This window comes from Fistularia commersonii, chromosome 7, assembly GCF_037954325.1.
Source record: "Fistularia commersonii isolate RoL2024-O1a breed Wild chromosome 7, RoL_Fcom_v1.0, whole genome shotgun sequence".
Taxonomy (NCBI): Eukaryota; Metazoa; Chordata; class Actinopteri; order Syngnathiformes; family Fistulariidae; genus Fistularia; species Fistularia commersonii.
In genome coordinates, this window is record NC_141290.1 from 14365662 (window position 1) to 14380417 (window position 14756).

Genomic DNA, 14756 nt, shown 5'->3' on the forward strand with positions numbered 1-14756 from the left:
TTTGATTTTTATACCAACATACAGAATGTTGATCCAGATGTATAATTCATATCGGTTCAAAGTGAGCCAAAGCAATATATGAACTGCGGTACATAAAATAGACTGAACCTTCAATGACAAATAATTACAAAAATAGAGTTAGGGGATGGTGCTTATTCTTCACTCTCATTCAAACCTTCGGATTGCAAACCCATGCAAGCACTATACTTTACATATTATGGCATTATCCTTCCTCCAACTCTTATCAGAGAGTTTACGGTAAAAGCCCAGGGTCCATCCAGAGTGCGTAATGACGTCATTCAAACGTAGTGCCGAATCACACATCGCTTACTGGATGGTTATTGTTTGAGGCAGGGTACCGCAGGTAAGGAAATAATAAGTCCGCTCTCGTTTTGCTACTTACATTTTGTTGTCTTTGAGTTTGTCTCCCTGGATAACGGAATTTACCGGGCGTGAAAACACTTGGGAACAGTGTCCACTGAACGCTAAGTTAATGTGTAGGTTAGCATGCTAACACTGACCGTGCAATTGACACAGTTAACCCTGTTAGCTTAGGAATTTTGTCTGAGAAAATACGCAAGTAACTAAGTTTTTCAAAGTATTCCCCGCTTGAATGTCAGCGAAGCTTTAACTTTCCGTGACACCACATACGAAGGTTATTGTCAGAACTGTGTTGGTAGTTAAAGTGTTCTTAACTCGTCAGCGTTCGCGCGAATTGACCAAACAAAGAATTGGAACACAAAGCAATGTTGCTGTCAGGTGTTTTTACTCTTGTTCCGCTGTTCATCAGCACTTTGATTATTACCCTGGATTGTGCTAGTTCAATAGCAGTGCCTTAGCATGTTGTGAACATATTCGAATTTTAAACGTTTAGCCCACAATTGCAAATAGCAAGTAAATAATGTTCGCTGACTTTCTTATCGAAGGAAGCTGACTCATCTCGACGGAACCGTCGACGATTAAGGTTCGTCAGCTAGACCATCGGATAGAAGTACTGTTGGTGAATCTCGCCTTGTCTGTTTACAAGTCGTAAATGTTTCCCCGCGTGCATCTTTGCTATTTGCTGATATATAGTAATTCGACACTGACCCATCAACTAAGTTCTAGGCTTCTGCCCGCATGACACACCAAGTTTAAAGGTGATGAAATTCATTTTTTCAGTTTCTCTCTTCGAGTTGTCGTTCAGCTTTTTTTGTCCTTATCTCATATATCGCCAGGTCAACATATCAGTATTCTCTTTGTTGATCGCATATTTTGGTAAGCAAATTTCTCAGTCAGATATTGATAAAGTTGATACTAGCCAGCTTAAATGTAGAGTAAAGCATGCAGAAAAAAGACAAGGTAAATAAATAAATGAATCACCTATTAATCAGCAAGAATATTCATGTTGCTCCATGTGAGAATAGATTTGGGGGAGGAAGCTCATTACTTTTAGTAGGTGAAGAAAATTAAGTCAGAAATTTTTGATAAAAGGATTTCTTTAAAGAGGTTCCCACTTCATTCTGCCTAATATGTTTAATAATTAAATATACTTTTTTCAACTACCTGGGTAATGCAATTAAAAAAACACAAATACAAATTTTAATTTACTAGTATCAACTATAAACCATTCCAATGACCCCCACTTAGACGCTTCCATAAGAACATTAATTCTTGTATGCGATATTAATTGCTGAAAACAAAAGGTCTGATTTTCCCTTGATGCTGGTCAAAGGTCATTTGTGTGAGACCAGAGAAACATGCCACATCAGCTAAGTCAATCACGAGCAAATGTTTTTTTGGACACATAGCAGTATACCTGTTATCTACGATGCAGTCCTAGACAGGCTGGCCTGCAGCAGAATGATCAACCCTGCAGGCAGCTTTCCTGGGCATCATTTTAGGGTCTGTAATCCACAGTCTTTTTACAGTCCATTAACTGTCATGCCAAAACATAGACCAAACATCACAGAGTGACTTGACAGTCTACGACTTTCACAGTCACCTCTCTCAGCGACGATATCAGATAGGCACATAGACACCACAGACTCACTGTTTGTTTTTTTTGGTTATGTTTTTTTAAGACATGCGATATCCAAAGAGATTGTTCCAGGTATTCCAATCCTTTTTTTTATATAGCTGGTTAAGATATTTGATTTCAATTGCAGGCAGGATGTTGCGGCTTCGGTGTAAGACCAAGAATGGGAGCCACATAATGCATGGCTTAACACATCAATCGTGTGTGCAAGAGTTAAAGACGAAGGTGGAGGAACTGACTGGTATCCCCTGTGACGTGCAGAAAATTATGGTTGGTTATCCTCCATCCAGCCTGGATCTCCGGAACGGAGATGCTCACCTCAAGGACTATCCTATCAAATCAGGTATTTTATGAATGTACTGCTATGTTTTAAACCAATTCTAGTATTGATGTGATAGTACAACTTATGGATTCCACTATGTTTTTTTTTAAGACATAGTCTTGAATGATTTTCCATTGTAAACATTTCAGGAGTTACAGTAAGAGCAGAGCCTTATAGATCAAATATATTTAATGGTGGTTTTTGAAGTTGACTGCCAATAAAGCATAACATCCATTATAGAAAATCACAGTTAGGTGCTTGATTTATGTTGATTGATTGACTGGCCTCATTGCAATATTTTTGACATTTTAGATATATACTAAACATTTAATTGACTTTATTGGCTGATAGCTTTGAGGAAAAAAGAAAGAAAAATCCAAACAGCTTTCTCTTGTTATTCTCCAAAGGAGATACACTCATTGTCGAGGAAGAAAAGAATAAGCCAAAGCCTCATGATCAACCCACTGTGACCAAAACGCCTCTCCTAGAAGCCTTTCCTGTCCTGGCACGCCGTGTGGTCCCAGCTGACAACTCCTGCCTCTTCACCAGTGTGTATTATGTGGTGGAAGGGGGCGTGTATGACCCCGCTTGCGCTCCTGAGATGCGAGGGCTCATCGCTCAGATTGTGTCAAGTGACCCCACGTCATACTCTGAGGCGGTCCTTGGAAAGGCCAACGAGGAATACTGTACATGGATACGTCGCAACGACACCTGGGGTGGTGCCATTGAAGTATCCATCTTGTCTAAGTTCTACCAGTGTGAGATCTGTGTGGTAGACACTCAGACAGTGAGAGTGGATCGGTTCGGGGAGGACGCCGGCTACAACAAGCGTGTGCTGCTGATCTACGATGGCATTCACTACGACCCGCTGCAGAAAGAGACCCCTGGCTCTGATGCCCCACCACAGACTATATTCTCTACTACGGATGATGTCATTCTGGCCCAGGCCCTGGAGTTGGCAGATGAGGCTCGTCGCAAGCGGCAGTTCACGGACGTTAACCGCTTTGCATTGCGCTGCATGGTGTGTCAGACGGGCCTGGTGGGACAAAAGGAGGCTCGGGATCACGCCAAGGAAACAGGCCACACCAACTTTGGCGAAGTCTGAAAGTTACGTCAATTTTTTTCCCCTCTCACAAAACAACAACCAACCCTGTTCCCAATGTCTGGCACCTGTGTTGGTCCGTTTGATTGCGTGATCTCTACCTCACATTGTCCAGAGACATCAACACTAGAATCTGCACAGTGTGTGAAGCCTCTAACCTTTTCAGTATTACTTTTAACTAGGAAAATACTACTGCAGTGGTCTGATGTCCTTAACCTGTTGTGTTAGTCTATCAGGGATTATTTTAGTTTGACCCATGCATTTTAGAAAAAATTTAAGTGAAAACTCCCAAGCTCCCAGAAGCTGGAAATTATTTAAGGTCATATAATTCATTTCGTACCGCAATGAATGACATACTGTGGTGCCTCATCCTACATGGTTACAACCTAATGCCTGGACCTCACTGCCTGTTTAGGAACTGTTTAAAATTCACACCCTCTCTTATTAATAGATTACAGCAGCTTCTTCTATAACAATCTGTGAGAGTCGCCTACTTTTTCCATGAGATGCAATTCTGAACAATCACACTGAACTGTCATCTATCACGTTTCCTCATGAAATGAAAAGTTGTATTTCTAAAACACGAAATGAATCGCAGTATTTTCCCAGTCCTGCATCTTTTACATCAGGTAAGTAATTTGAAACATCACCATGTTCTGTTTATAGCCATCAAGCTTCAGGTCACCATTTATTCCAAAATATGAGGAGATGGTGAGAGATTTATAAATAATGACTATGCTGAGGCCACTGCAAGTGTGAAGTAGGGCTGGGCAATATGGGAATAATGAATTTGACAGTATGAAGGAGGCTGTTTTTCAATACTCTTAATCTCATGATTACTACTAATGTAGAGCGTGTTTGTAGAACAAAGTCTGACACAAAAAAAAATCAGAATTTACCGTTCTAATATCTCATTTTTTGGAAACAAAGAAAAACGTTTGATAATATTTATTTGGCTATAATAGTTAACTCACTTGTCAGTTGTTCAGTAGATTTCCACTAATTTTTATGTCATTTCTTAGCTACTTTTGTGTTATTTTGTGTTGCAATCTCCTGCCAAATGTATCCCAAATTACACAATAAACAAATATAAATCAGGAATTCACAGTCAGCTTTGAAATTACTCATCACACTTGATTGATTTAAAAAAAAAATCAAAGGTTGGACAGAGGTGATTCATTGTTAAATCTACATCCATGTATTGCCCAGTCCTTAATTTAAAGCAATGTGTATTTTTCAGATCCCAGCAAAATAACTTATTTTATTTTATTTTTTGACCGCAAATGAAATGCAAAAACTTAGTCTCAAAGTAATGGCAGTAATGGTGTGAGGCATTTTGAATATTGTCCTATCTGTTTCAGCTTTATTATAAATTGCAAATAACTTTTGTGGATTTAAATATTTACTAATAACTACCTTTTGAAAGAAGGATGTGTGGTATAACAGTTCTCTGGCTCTGTGAGGAGTTTCAACAACCACTGACACTCTTAACTGTTCACTGTTGTCTTAAACACAGCCCACTGTTTGACTGTTATCTATCCTGTTGTTTGTTTGTTTTTTTTGGGGGGGGGGGGTTGTTTGCTTGTTTGTTTGTTTGTTTACAGCTGGGAGATTTCCAAAACACCCCAGTTAAGAAAAAAAAAAGCGCCATCTATAAAATCAGATCATTTTTAAATATCAGAATAGTTCAAGTTCAGCACAAAGATGCCATACAATCATGCTGTTTTCGACTCTCTGAATCAACTGAAAAATTAAATAATAGAACAAAATTGTGCATCATGAGATATAATTTTAATCACGAATTATAAATCAAAATGGGCCTAATTATTTTAATGGATGTTGCAACATGTCTTATTTTTCTTCTTTTTAAGACAAGAATGGAAAATTATGGTGCTTGAAACATTCATGCGTTCACAAGGGTTAGGTTTTCATGAGTTCTTTTTAGTTTTTGTTCATGTTTATACGGAGTTTTAAAATGCCACCATGCTGTGAGGATTTTTTTTTTGTTTAAGGTTGTTATATTTCAAAAAACAGGGAGAGTATGAGTATAAGTCGCAAATTAGTAAGGCACGTATTAGGAGACGCATCCTGCTTACTTGACGCATAAGGTTTATTCTCTACATTATGTGCTTTGCTCACCAAAAGTTATTTTATGATCATTATTTGATTTTACCTCACATTGGTGTCCTGTTATTAAATAGTCACAGTGTTTTATTGTTTAGCTGCTTCATTTACAGTACTGTGCGAGCTGTCATGAAACAATCACTGTGTTCGCTTTAATACCTTAAGTCAGGCAACATTGATTTGGCCATTTCCTTTTTCCTACTCATTGTAGCTCATCAGAATGATTTTGATTAATGTTAGCTCAAATATAAGCTCAAACAAGTCAATCTGAAGAAGATCATGAAGATAATTATTTTCTCTTCACTGCCTCACCTACTGAGCCTGTGTTTTGTACTTCTGATGGCAACATTGCCAATAAGCTGGCAAAGATTCTTTTTAGGGGGTGGACTTGAGCTTTTTTTTTTTGCATGTTTTGATATTGTCATTTTTTTGTCTTTGTAAAATGTTGCATTACAATGACCCGTTTGACCCCCACAATTTTCCTGTTTTTTGGATTTTTTTTTAGCAGTGATCATGGACTAACCAGCTTGTATTCAAGTGACATGGCTTCATCATGTTTTGTATTTACCAAGGTTCTCATGAATCTCAGAAACAATAACAATGAATGTTAAACATAAAGCACTACAGAATAACTGGATTTACTTGATATTTTTCAGTGTTGTGTCACAATTAAAAGGTTTGGCAAACAGCATTGTGTAGGAGTTTCTCACTTTCTATGAATTTGTTTTGTTTGTTTTGACTGAATACTTTATGTATGAACAAGCCGAAAAGAGAAGAATTTTGGCAGTTCAGCGCAGATGATAAATATTGCAATTGTAAAATATGTTAGTCCATGTTAATTACGTATAGATATTCATATGATATACAGATATTTTTATCATGTTTCAGACAAACATGATTTTGGCTAATGTAGTACTTTTGTTGCAAAAGAATAGCTCAACAAGTACTTACATGTCAGCAATAATTTACAAAAAACAGCACCAGACTACCTTACAATTTGCAAGTATTTTAAACAAATCAAAATTAGTGTCCAACATCCCTGGCACAAAATAATGTGTGTATCAATTGATAATCAATTGAGAGACCAACATTATCGACATTGTTTTAAAAAGATTCAGGATTAAATTATGCAGGGAGTACACTTGATAGACATCAAAAAATCTTGTGAATATTGTAATATTGATTTACTAAAAATTCTACATTATACAACCTACATTCAATATGTAGATTGTATTGAAATGTAAACGCACAAAACAGTTATTCATTTAATCTAAAATACAAGTATTCAGATAAGATTCAGAGGATCATTTGGGTTGCATGTCTCTAATTATAGCTGAGTTAATCCATTACAGTACCAAACAGTCCATGACCAGTGGAAATAAACTGGACCTTTCGTGTTATTAAACTGAGATTACACTACCAGGAGTTATTTTAAGGCACATCTACTGTCGAATTTAGATCTAAATAGGATCTAAGAATCATTTACTCGCTGTGTGAGCAGCTGTAGTTGTAGTTACTGAGCCTGCATTTAAAAGAGATGATCAGTCCCCTGTGAAAACAATAAAACAACAAATTAAATTAAAGAATGATATATGAGATAAATTTCAGGAGACTTCACCAATTTCATATTATTTGCATTTATAGACAGACTTCACAATTTAAAAGATAGTTGTTAATTCGATTTTGTTTTTTAGGTTACCAGCCAGATATTCCTCGAAAAGTGTTAAAGTACTTTTCTATTGTGGAAAGCGTTACATAAATAATTTTTTTTAATCCGTCTATCATTATATAAATTTGACTTTCAGGTCATTACTAACAGTAAACATCTATAACAATGAAACCCCATAAATTATATAGTGGCCGTAATTCGATTTATCCCTGGCCTGCGGAGGTTTCTGTCGGGGGATCGACGACATGCTGCCGTATCACGATGCCGTCTCTCATTAAGAGATTACCAGTGCTACTATGGCAACGGGGGGCTCGCGCGTCTTACAGAGGAACTGCCGCAATGCGATTGGCTGAGAGCTTAGCTTGACAAAGTCGCTCCGGTCGCTCTAATCACTCCGCGTTTTCCTGCACCTGCGGCGGAAGATGGGCGACTGGTGAACGGGACAGGTAAAGTTAAAAACAAACAGAACAAAATAGAAATGTTTATGGTAGAATCCCAAGTCACTGTAAGTTGTTTTAAACCTTCCGTAAAAGCAGACGGACGTTTGTGTCGAGCTCTTCATGTAGATAGTCATGTCATTTTTGAATGGATAATTGGCTAAAAACGGTTAACGGTTGAGTCAGTTCGAGTACGTTGCTTCTCACATCAGCCGCGCGGTTTCAAAATAAATATGCGCCTTTGATTGTGCTGTAATATATTAAGTTGGATACTTTAAAACAACAAATTCATCCTACATCTTGAATAGTATAGAATATATCTCAATATACATATATATGTATATTCCTGTTCGTGTGTATGTGTGCATTGATGACTCAGGACGAAGAACACTTCGATGTTTCTCATTATTAAGAGAAACTCAAAGTGCTATTGAAATATTCGTCTCTGCTAATAAAACATAGTTTACGAGCAGCTGAGACGTTTTGCAAGAACAAACTATAGTTATTATTGTATCAGTCGCTGTTTCATTTTTTTCCACTGCAAATTTGTTGATTCGGTTAGCAAATTTTACAAATATGAAAAGCTGCATTGATAAGTATCACTGATAACGTATCAGTGATACGCCTAAGTTAAATAAATAATGCAATGAAAAAGTAGTACAGTGTTGGAACTTCAGCGAGTACAGCAACTGTCTCACAGTTTTACCTTGTAGTCATTGTTGCAGTTAGTTAACAGACTCATTTTTTGGAATCTTTTAAGATCAAACCTAGAAGCTCTTTACAAAACTATGTGATGGATGCTTGACCTATGTCATCAAAGAGCAGGAAATGCAAATAAACATGAATAGAACCAGAGAAGGGAAGGTGATTCATCCAAAGTACTTGACACCCTTATAGCTGCATGTCAAGAGGAATTGTGCAAACTTTATTGCCACAAACAAAACGATAAAACGACTTTGTTACTGGAGCAGAGAGTCTGACATGGACATATGGATATTAAAAGTTGTCAGATGTCGTTCCAGTGGAAAAGTCTGTTTGAGTTAATGACCAACCACTGTCTTTGTCTCAGCTCTTTTTCTGACTGGCTAAATCAAACATAACATTGAGAGCATGTCAACATTCTGTTGAGGTTTCGCCTTGTTGACTGTCTCCACATCAGCTGCCAGGACGTCAGAAAATAAAATAACATGTAAAAAAATCTCGATAAGTACACCTTTTTAAGTTCAAATCTGACCCTTAAAGTAGTAGGACAGATGGGTTTTTTATTACCATTTTTGTTCCCTGTATTAGTTATGATCTGTTCATTTTGTGTTGTTTGTTGTTATTATTTATCTCGGCTCATAATACGTATACTCTTAGGGACAAATACTGGAATAGAAGTTAAACAGGTATTTCTAAAATGATTTTACAGAAACAAATGGATAAACACCAAGTCCTTCCGGTGTTGTTACTCTCTATACAAGCATTTCAACGCTGGTCTTTTTTTACAAATGAAAATTCAGGCAATTAAATGTTTTATTACAGCAGAGTTACAGTAGATAATTTGTTTTACACTCAACTGATCCTTCCGAGGACGATTAGGCGGCTTGTGACCTGTAATCTGACTCGCATGCAATAAGAGGACTAGTTATATATCTCAGCAATGATTGCAGCCTGTTTACTCCACACGTAGGAATAGACTACTGCAATTAACTTAAGATGAGACTAGACCATATACTGTTTTTGAAAAACTATACAGGTGACTTTTAACTTACTAGTTTCCCATGACTACCATTGAGGTCATTGAGAGGAAGACCAACAAGCAATTTCAGAGGTGGCTGAGCATTCCCCCAAGTTTCTCTTCAGAAACATGATGTAAAGGCCCACTGGGCCTTTATCACGGTCATCAGCTGTTTCGAAGTACAAGGTAGCAAAATGCAGAGATGTGTTAAGCCTGGGGGATCCCAAGAATGACTTGGTAAAACAAGCTGGCGTCACCACCTGCTCTGGATGCAAGTGGACTACCAACGCAGCTGTGGAGCAGGCAGTGAACTCTCTAAAGTTGTGGGACATTGTTGGCAACTCATGTGTCCACCGGCAAGACCTTGGCTCATTTTCAAACCTGGGGAGACGCAAGCACAAGGGCCAGACAAGGCATGGTGCTGGTGGAGATGCAGAGCAGGGAGGAGGAGAAATGTCTAGCCAGAGTAGTGATACAAGGTTCCCAGGGGGCCTGGACAAAATGGGATTTGCCCAGACGCATGGTCACGTGAAGAGACCTGTGGCGAACCACTTTGCAAGCTCTGCAGCCTAAAGGGGACTCAGGGACAAATATCGTCTTGGTGTAAAACAGCTTTGTAGATGGCGCCATGATAAAGGTCTCCTCTCCTTGGCTGACACCATAGAGCGGGAGAGAGGCAAGAAGAGGCTAGCTTACACAGCCTCGGAGAAAGCGATCACTTTTCTTAAGGAAGGAGCAAAACCTGTGCTTACCACAGAAAGGAAAAAAAAATAGCATCCTTCAAATCGCAAGCTCCTGGCAAATTAACGTTGACATTGGGAGGAGGCGGCAGTTCCCGGAGTTGGTCTAAACAACCCTCTGCCCAGATATTGTGCTATGGTCAACCAAAGACCAGAAGATAATTCTGGTCAAGCTCACTGTGAGGAGGAAGGTTGTGATAAAGCCCATGAAAGGAAGGCCTCAAAGTACCAACATCCAGACCAAGACTGCAGTGACAATGGCTGGCAGGCATAGCTGTTCCCTGTGGAGATAGGGTGCAGGGGCTTCCCGGCTAAGTCGGCATGGCATTTACTTTCTGCTCTAGGCCTGGACGAGCGAAGCTAGAGGCAAGCTTCTCGTAGGCTGGGGGATGAGGCAGAACATGCCTTGTGTTGGATATGGAGTAGGAGAGGGGAGGAATGCTGGAGGCCGGGCAGTGAGCTGGCAACTCACTGCCAGCACACCACCTAATGACATCTGCTCTTGGCAAAAGGCTACAGCTAGCTGCTAAGGTAGCTGAGGAAGGCATCTGCAGGTGAATGCAACAAGGCATTATAAAAAGGCATTCATGAAGTAGGGCCAGCGAGTATATCACTCTATATCAAATATAATTGAGTGCCACTCTTAATATCCCAAATTTTTGACTTTTTCCAGACAAACAGCAGTGTCTGGTAAAAGTTGGAGAAAATGTTGTGAGTAAACTGCCATGTAATTGCAAGAAAAAGAAAAAAAGAATCACCAAAATTTGTCAAGACATCAAGATTATTTTTCTTATGCTGAAAATAATCAACAAATAACCAGAAACCAGCAGGAAACTTGGGAAAATTCTACAAAAATGATTGAAATCTTCAGGACTGAGTTATTTGACAAGTCTAAGACAATTTCCACAAAAGTATCAGAAAAAAATATGTGTCTGAAAATGTAGCTTAATTTCATCGCAGCATCTTCGGATGAAAACCCCTGACCAGATGCTCAAATTCTCCTCTTATTTTCACATAGAGCTTAGTGGAGTTTCGCTCTAGCCGTGTGTTTAACTTCTCTTAGCACTAATTTCTCCCTCACATTCATGTCCCTTTTCGCAGAGTGAAACACATCATTTTAGCCACTAAGATTGGACAAAGTTGGCTTGAAGATGCCAAAAAGCGACACCTGGCCAGGTGGCATCAGACTGGAAACTATGACAGGAGTGGACAGTGCTGGCAGCTGTGACAGCGTCGTCAGCAACAATTCTACTTTTGTAAGCTAGTGACCTCAATGTTGACTCTGTTAATGTCTGTCATGTATTTAAGGGCTATTTCCTCGGGGATTATTTGTCAATTTATGAAGAAACATATGCAATTCCAGAGTGATGACAGCTTGGAGTACCTGTCTGCTGAAGAGAAGGCCTGCCTGATGTTTTTGGAGGAGACTCTTGAATCGCTGGACACTGAAGACGACAGCGGGCTGTCCACTGATGAACTTGATCAACTACCCAGCCCTGGCAGCCTCGCAACCAGACTTGCGGATCTGTCAGCCTCCATGAACAGAAGCGTGCTCAATGGTTAGTTAATCTGTGGGGACAGATCCAGTATTAGATACAAACTAGTCAGTAAACTGTTCTCATATAGACATATTGTTCTTGAAAAGAAAATGGACACTTATTCCTGCTGATTTTATTAAGCTACTTGAGATTGCTCTGTTTTCTGAGCAGTTTCTCTGGGAGGGGGGGGGGGGGGGGGGGGCTCCAGGAGTGTTTCCTTGACGAGAAAACAAACGTGTTCAAGTGCTGCTATGGTTTTATCGTATTCTTCCTTTTTAACAGGCAGTGTTATCATTCATCATTAACATTCTGTTCCGTCCTCGATTCATTCAGGCTTAACCCTTGTGTTGTCTTGCGGGTCAAAAGTGACCCACTGCCATGTTTAGCTGTAGAAAAAAACACCTCAACCTATTTTTTCCAACTTGAAATTTTATGACTTTTCCTAAAGAGGCCCCATAACTAGAAAAATTGATACTTCATTTTTATGTATGTTTCCATATGGGCTGTACACCACTAGGGTACAAAGATTGTCTTATGGGTCATTTTTGACCCGTAGGACAAGGGGAGTAAACACAATGTTAAGATTGCATGAGGGTTAAAGACGTATTGGGAAACCTTCAATGCTTATTTCAGTCCATTGCTTCTGAAAATTAGAATCAGTGAATTCCTATCAGGGATGCGCTCTATTTAGCAGAACTATCAGTTGTTATACATCTTAGTTTTGAGTTACAGTGAATGGGTCTTAATGGCTCCATATTTGTAACCAAAACTGTGATTTGTCGTGTATCCATGTATTTACAGCATAACATTGATATGTACAAATCTTGGTTTAGGTTTGAAATAGTCTTTCCGAATGACCTAAAAAAATATGCAGAAGATTAGCTGGCAGTTATAAGAAAATACTTATCTCAGGTAGCTATAAGAAAATACTTATCTCAGGTCTATTTAAAATTTACATGACTTCCTATTTTGATAGTAAATCTGTGCTTTTTTTTCCGTATAGGTTCACAAAACCACAACTCAATTGAACCCAAAGACAGTGCTGACAGTAAACTTATGCAGAGCTACCTGGTTCCTACACCTTTTGTTCTGGCGAGCAGCTCCAACACCAAACTTTCTGTTTCTCCAGACAATCAGTGTAATCTCACACCTTCAAGCCACAAACTGGGCCCCCAGCAAAACCAAAAACCTGTGGCTTCTTCACTACCTTTGGAAATTAAAGTTGTTATGCCTCCCGCAACCACACCTAGAGACGTGTCAGTGAAGACGACGGAGGGTCCTTTACCCCGAGGACCGCTGTCTTACGACGCCCTGGTTTACTTGCGGAGAAGTGCCTCTTCAAAGAGGACCCCCTTGTGTCCTACAGTAGATCACACTATAGACTCAGTCCAGCACCCTCCGGTTGTGATGGAAGCTCCCGCCATCAGAAATCAGACTAGGCCCCAAAGATCTCATTCCGAGGACTCCAGGGTTAAAGTGACTCCTCCAGCTGTTGCCCCCAAACCCAAAAAGATCCCAGCCTGTTTATCTGCTAAGTTACAAACCAAAGCAGCGCCAGCCTCAACCATTTCAGGCAGTGTCAAGAATGCAACAGATCCTAACGTGGTCAGACTAGAAGCGTTGCAGAAGCTGGGTCTCCTCAAAGACAAAGAACCAGGGGCCCCTCAACTGCCCTCCAAACCTCACCCATGTCCGGATCCAACTGACAGCAGGTTCAAAAATGGCCAATGTGACATTTTCCCATCAAACAAACCATCATCCCATTTCGCTAAAGTGCCCATGGAAAGAAAGACCCGGCTGCAGAGCAGTGCTAGTTTCCACCACTCCTGCGGGCCGGAGCTACTGTCCACATCATGCCCCAGTCAAATTGGTCTTCAGCGGTCCACCACCTTTGACCACTTACAAAATGAACCACGACATGTCACATCGGTTCGCCCAGTGAAAACAGTGCCGGCAGCTCAACCTGTGGTCCCTAAACCCTCAAACTGTGTGGGATACACTGTAATGATGGTGCCCGGAATGGGAGCAGATCGGAAGGAGGCTCTAAGAAAGCTAGGACTTCTGAAGGACAGTTAAACAACTGGTGTTTCTTTGGGTAAATGCGGTGCTGAAGCTTCAACAGCAGCGACTTGGAGAGCGTGAGAGCATTAGGAGGAAACTTGGCACTGGGCAACCAAAGCAGAAGGAGAGGATAATCAAGGAGAACAAAGGGCAGCTTCTGTGGTTTGCACTACTCCTGTTTATACTGCCCTTTAAATTCACTGTGTCTTAAATTGCACCTTGCTTTAAAATTTGCTGCCCATTCCAGAACAGACAGTAATCATAGAAAACCTCTGGCTCCTTTGAATGTCCATCAAGACCCCAGGTGGCTTCTTGTTTGCTTCACTAGTTGATGCAGTTGACTTTGACCATGTTTCACTCTGTTTCTAGTGAATCTCCACAGTTTTTCCTGTTTCTTAGTTCACATATGTGCCTGGATTTGGATTTGATTATTCCCCGTACCAAAGCCTGGTGACCAAATAAACACTTAAACATAAAATTTAACTGTAAAGTGATTTTTATGTTTTATGTAAAGCCGTGAGTACAACAATGCTGTTATTATTCCAATGATCTAGCTTGTCTACTTGTTCATAACATTTTATAACTTCACAGATGTTTCAAAAACAAGTATCAACATGGTCCGGAATGGTTTGTTCAATTTTCATTTTTCACTTGCTCTTACCAACCACTGAACAAAAATAAAAAGTCAAATTTGATAGGGTGTATAGTTTTAATTTATCCCAACACTAAACTTTAAACTTAAACTACCTTAATTCAGCTTCCCCCATTTAGATCAGTACGCCACATATCAGGGCCATTTCTGTTCCTTTTCATTTTCAACATCTGCCTCCAGTTTGGTCTGATCCAGTTACTGCTACATGTGCAACCAAGCAGCACGTTACCAGACTGCCTTTGACGTTTGCAGTCGATCTGACCATCCCAGCGTCTGGGAGGCACAAAGCCAGCCTTTATGAGTCCAGTCTCTGTCCAGTAAACCCAGCTTCTCCCCGCAGCCCCTGTGGCTTCCAGTCAAACGTCTCATCTTAC

The 14756-nt window shown here is 39.9% G+C and overlaps 2 protein-coding genes across 4 annotated transcripts; both read left to right on the forward strand.

Moving 5' to 3' along the window:
- Positions 1-224: 224 nt before the first annotated feature.
- On the forward strand, positions 225-6256 carry yod1 (YOD1 deubiquitinase). 3 transcript variants are annotated; one of them, XM_086149961.1, is made up of 3 exons: positions 225-364; positions 2148-2360; positions 2747-6256. In XM_086149961.1, the coding sequence occupies exons 2-3, from the start codon at positions 2153-2155 to the stop codon at positions 3442-3444; spliced, it is 906 nt and encodes a 301-aa protein (XP_086006087.1). In that variant the 5' UTR covers positions 225-364; positions 2148-2152; the 3' UTR covers positions 3445-6256. The 3 variants fall into 3 exon arrangements, with proteins under 3 accessions (XP_086006087.1, XP_086006086.1, XP_086006085.1); XM_086149960.1 differs by lacking the exon at positions 225-364 and adding an exon at positions 386-497; XM_086149959.1 differs by lacking the exon at positions 225-364 and having other exon boundaries at positions 2009-2360.
- A 1384-nt stretch (positions 6257-7640) lies between these two features.
- Positions 7641-14371, forward strand: LOC147232842 (specifically androgen-regulated gene protein). Its single transcript, XM_086148853.1, has 4 exons — positions 7641-7680; positions 11233-11387; positions 11495-11690; positions 12673-14371. The coding sequence occupies exons 2-4, from the start codon at positions 11283-11285 to the stop codon at positions 13743-13745; spliced, it is 1374 nt and encodes a 457-aa protein (XP_086004979.1). The 5' UTR covers positions 7641-7680; positions 11233-11282; the 3' UTR covers positions 13746-14371.
- Positions 14372-14756: the final 385 nt, after the last annotated feature.

What these genes read in the sequence shown, in the direction of transcription:
- yod1 (XM_086149959.1), top strand. Translation starts at nt 2,066, where the DNA reads ATGCGATATCCAAAGAGATTGTTCCAGGTATTCCAATCCTTTTTTTTA. An exon ending in GGACTATCCTATCAAATCAG is followed by an intron (nt 2,361 to 2,746) that starts GTATTTTATGAA and finishes TATTCTCCAAAG; the next exon opens with GAGATACACTCATTGTCGAG.
- LOC147232842 (XM_086148853.1), top strand. Translation starts at nt 11,283, where the DNA reads ATGCCAAAAAGCGACACCTGGCCAGGTGGCATCAGACTGGAAACTATG. An exon ending in TCAGCAACAATTCTACTTTT is followed by an intron (nt 11,388 to 11,494) that starts GTAAGCTAGTGA and finishes ATGCAATTCCAG; the next exon opens with AGTGATGACAGCTTGGAGTA. An exon ending in GAACAGAAGCGTGCTCAATG is followed by an intron (nt 11,691 to 12,672) that starts GTTAGTTAATCT and finishes TTTTCCGTATAG; the next exon opens with GTTCACAAAACCACAACTCA.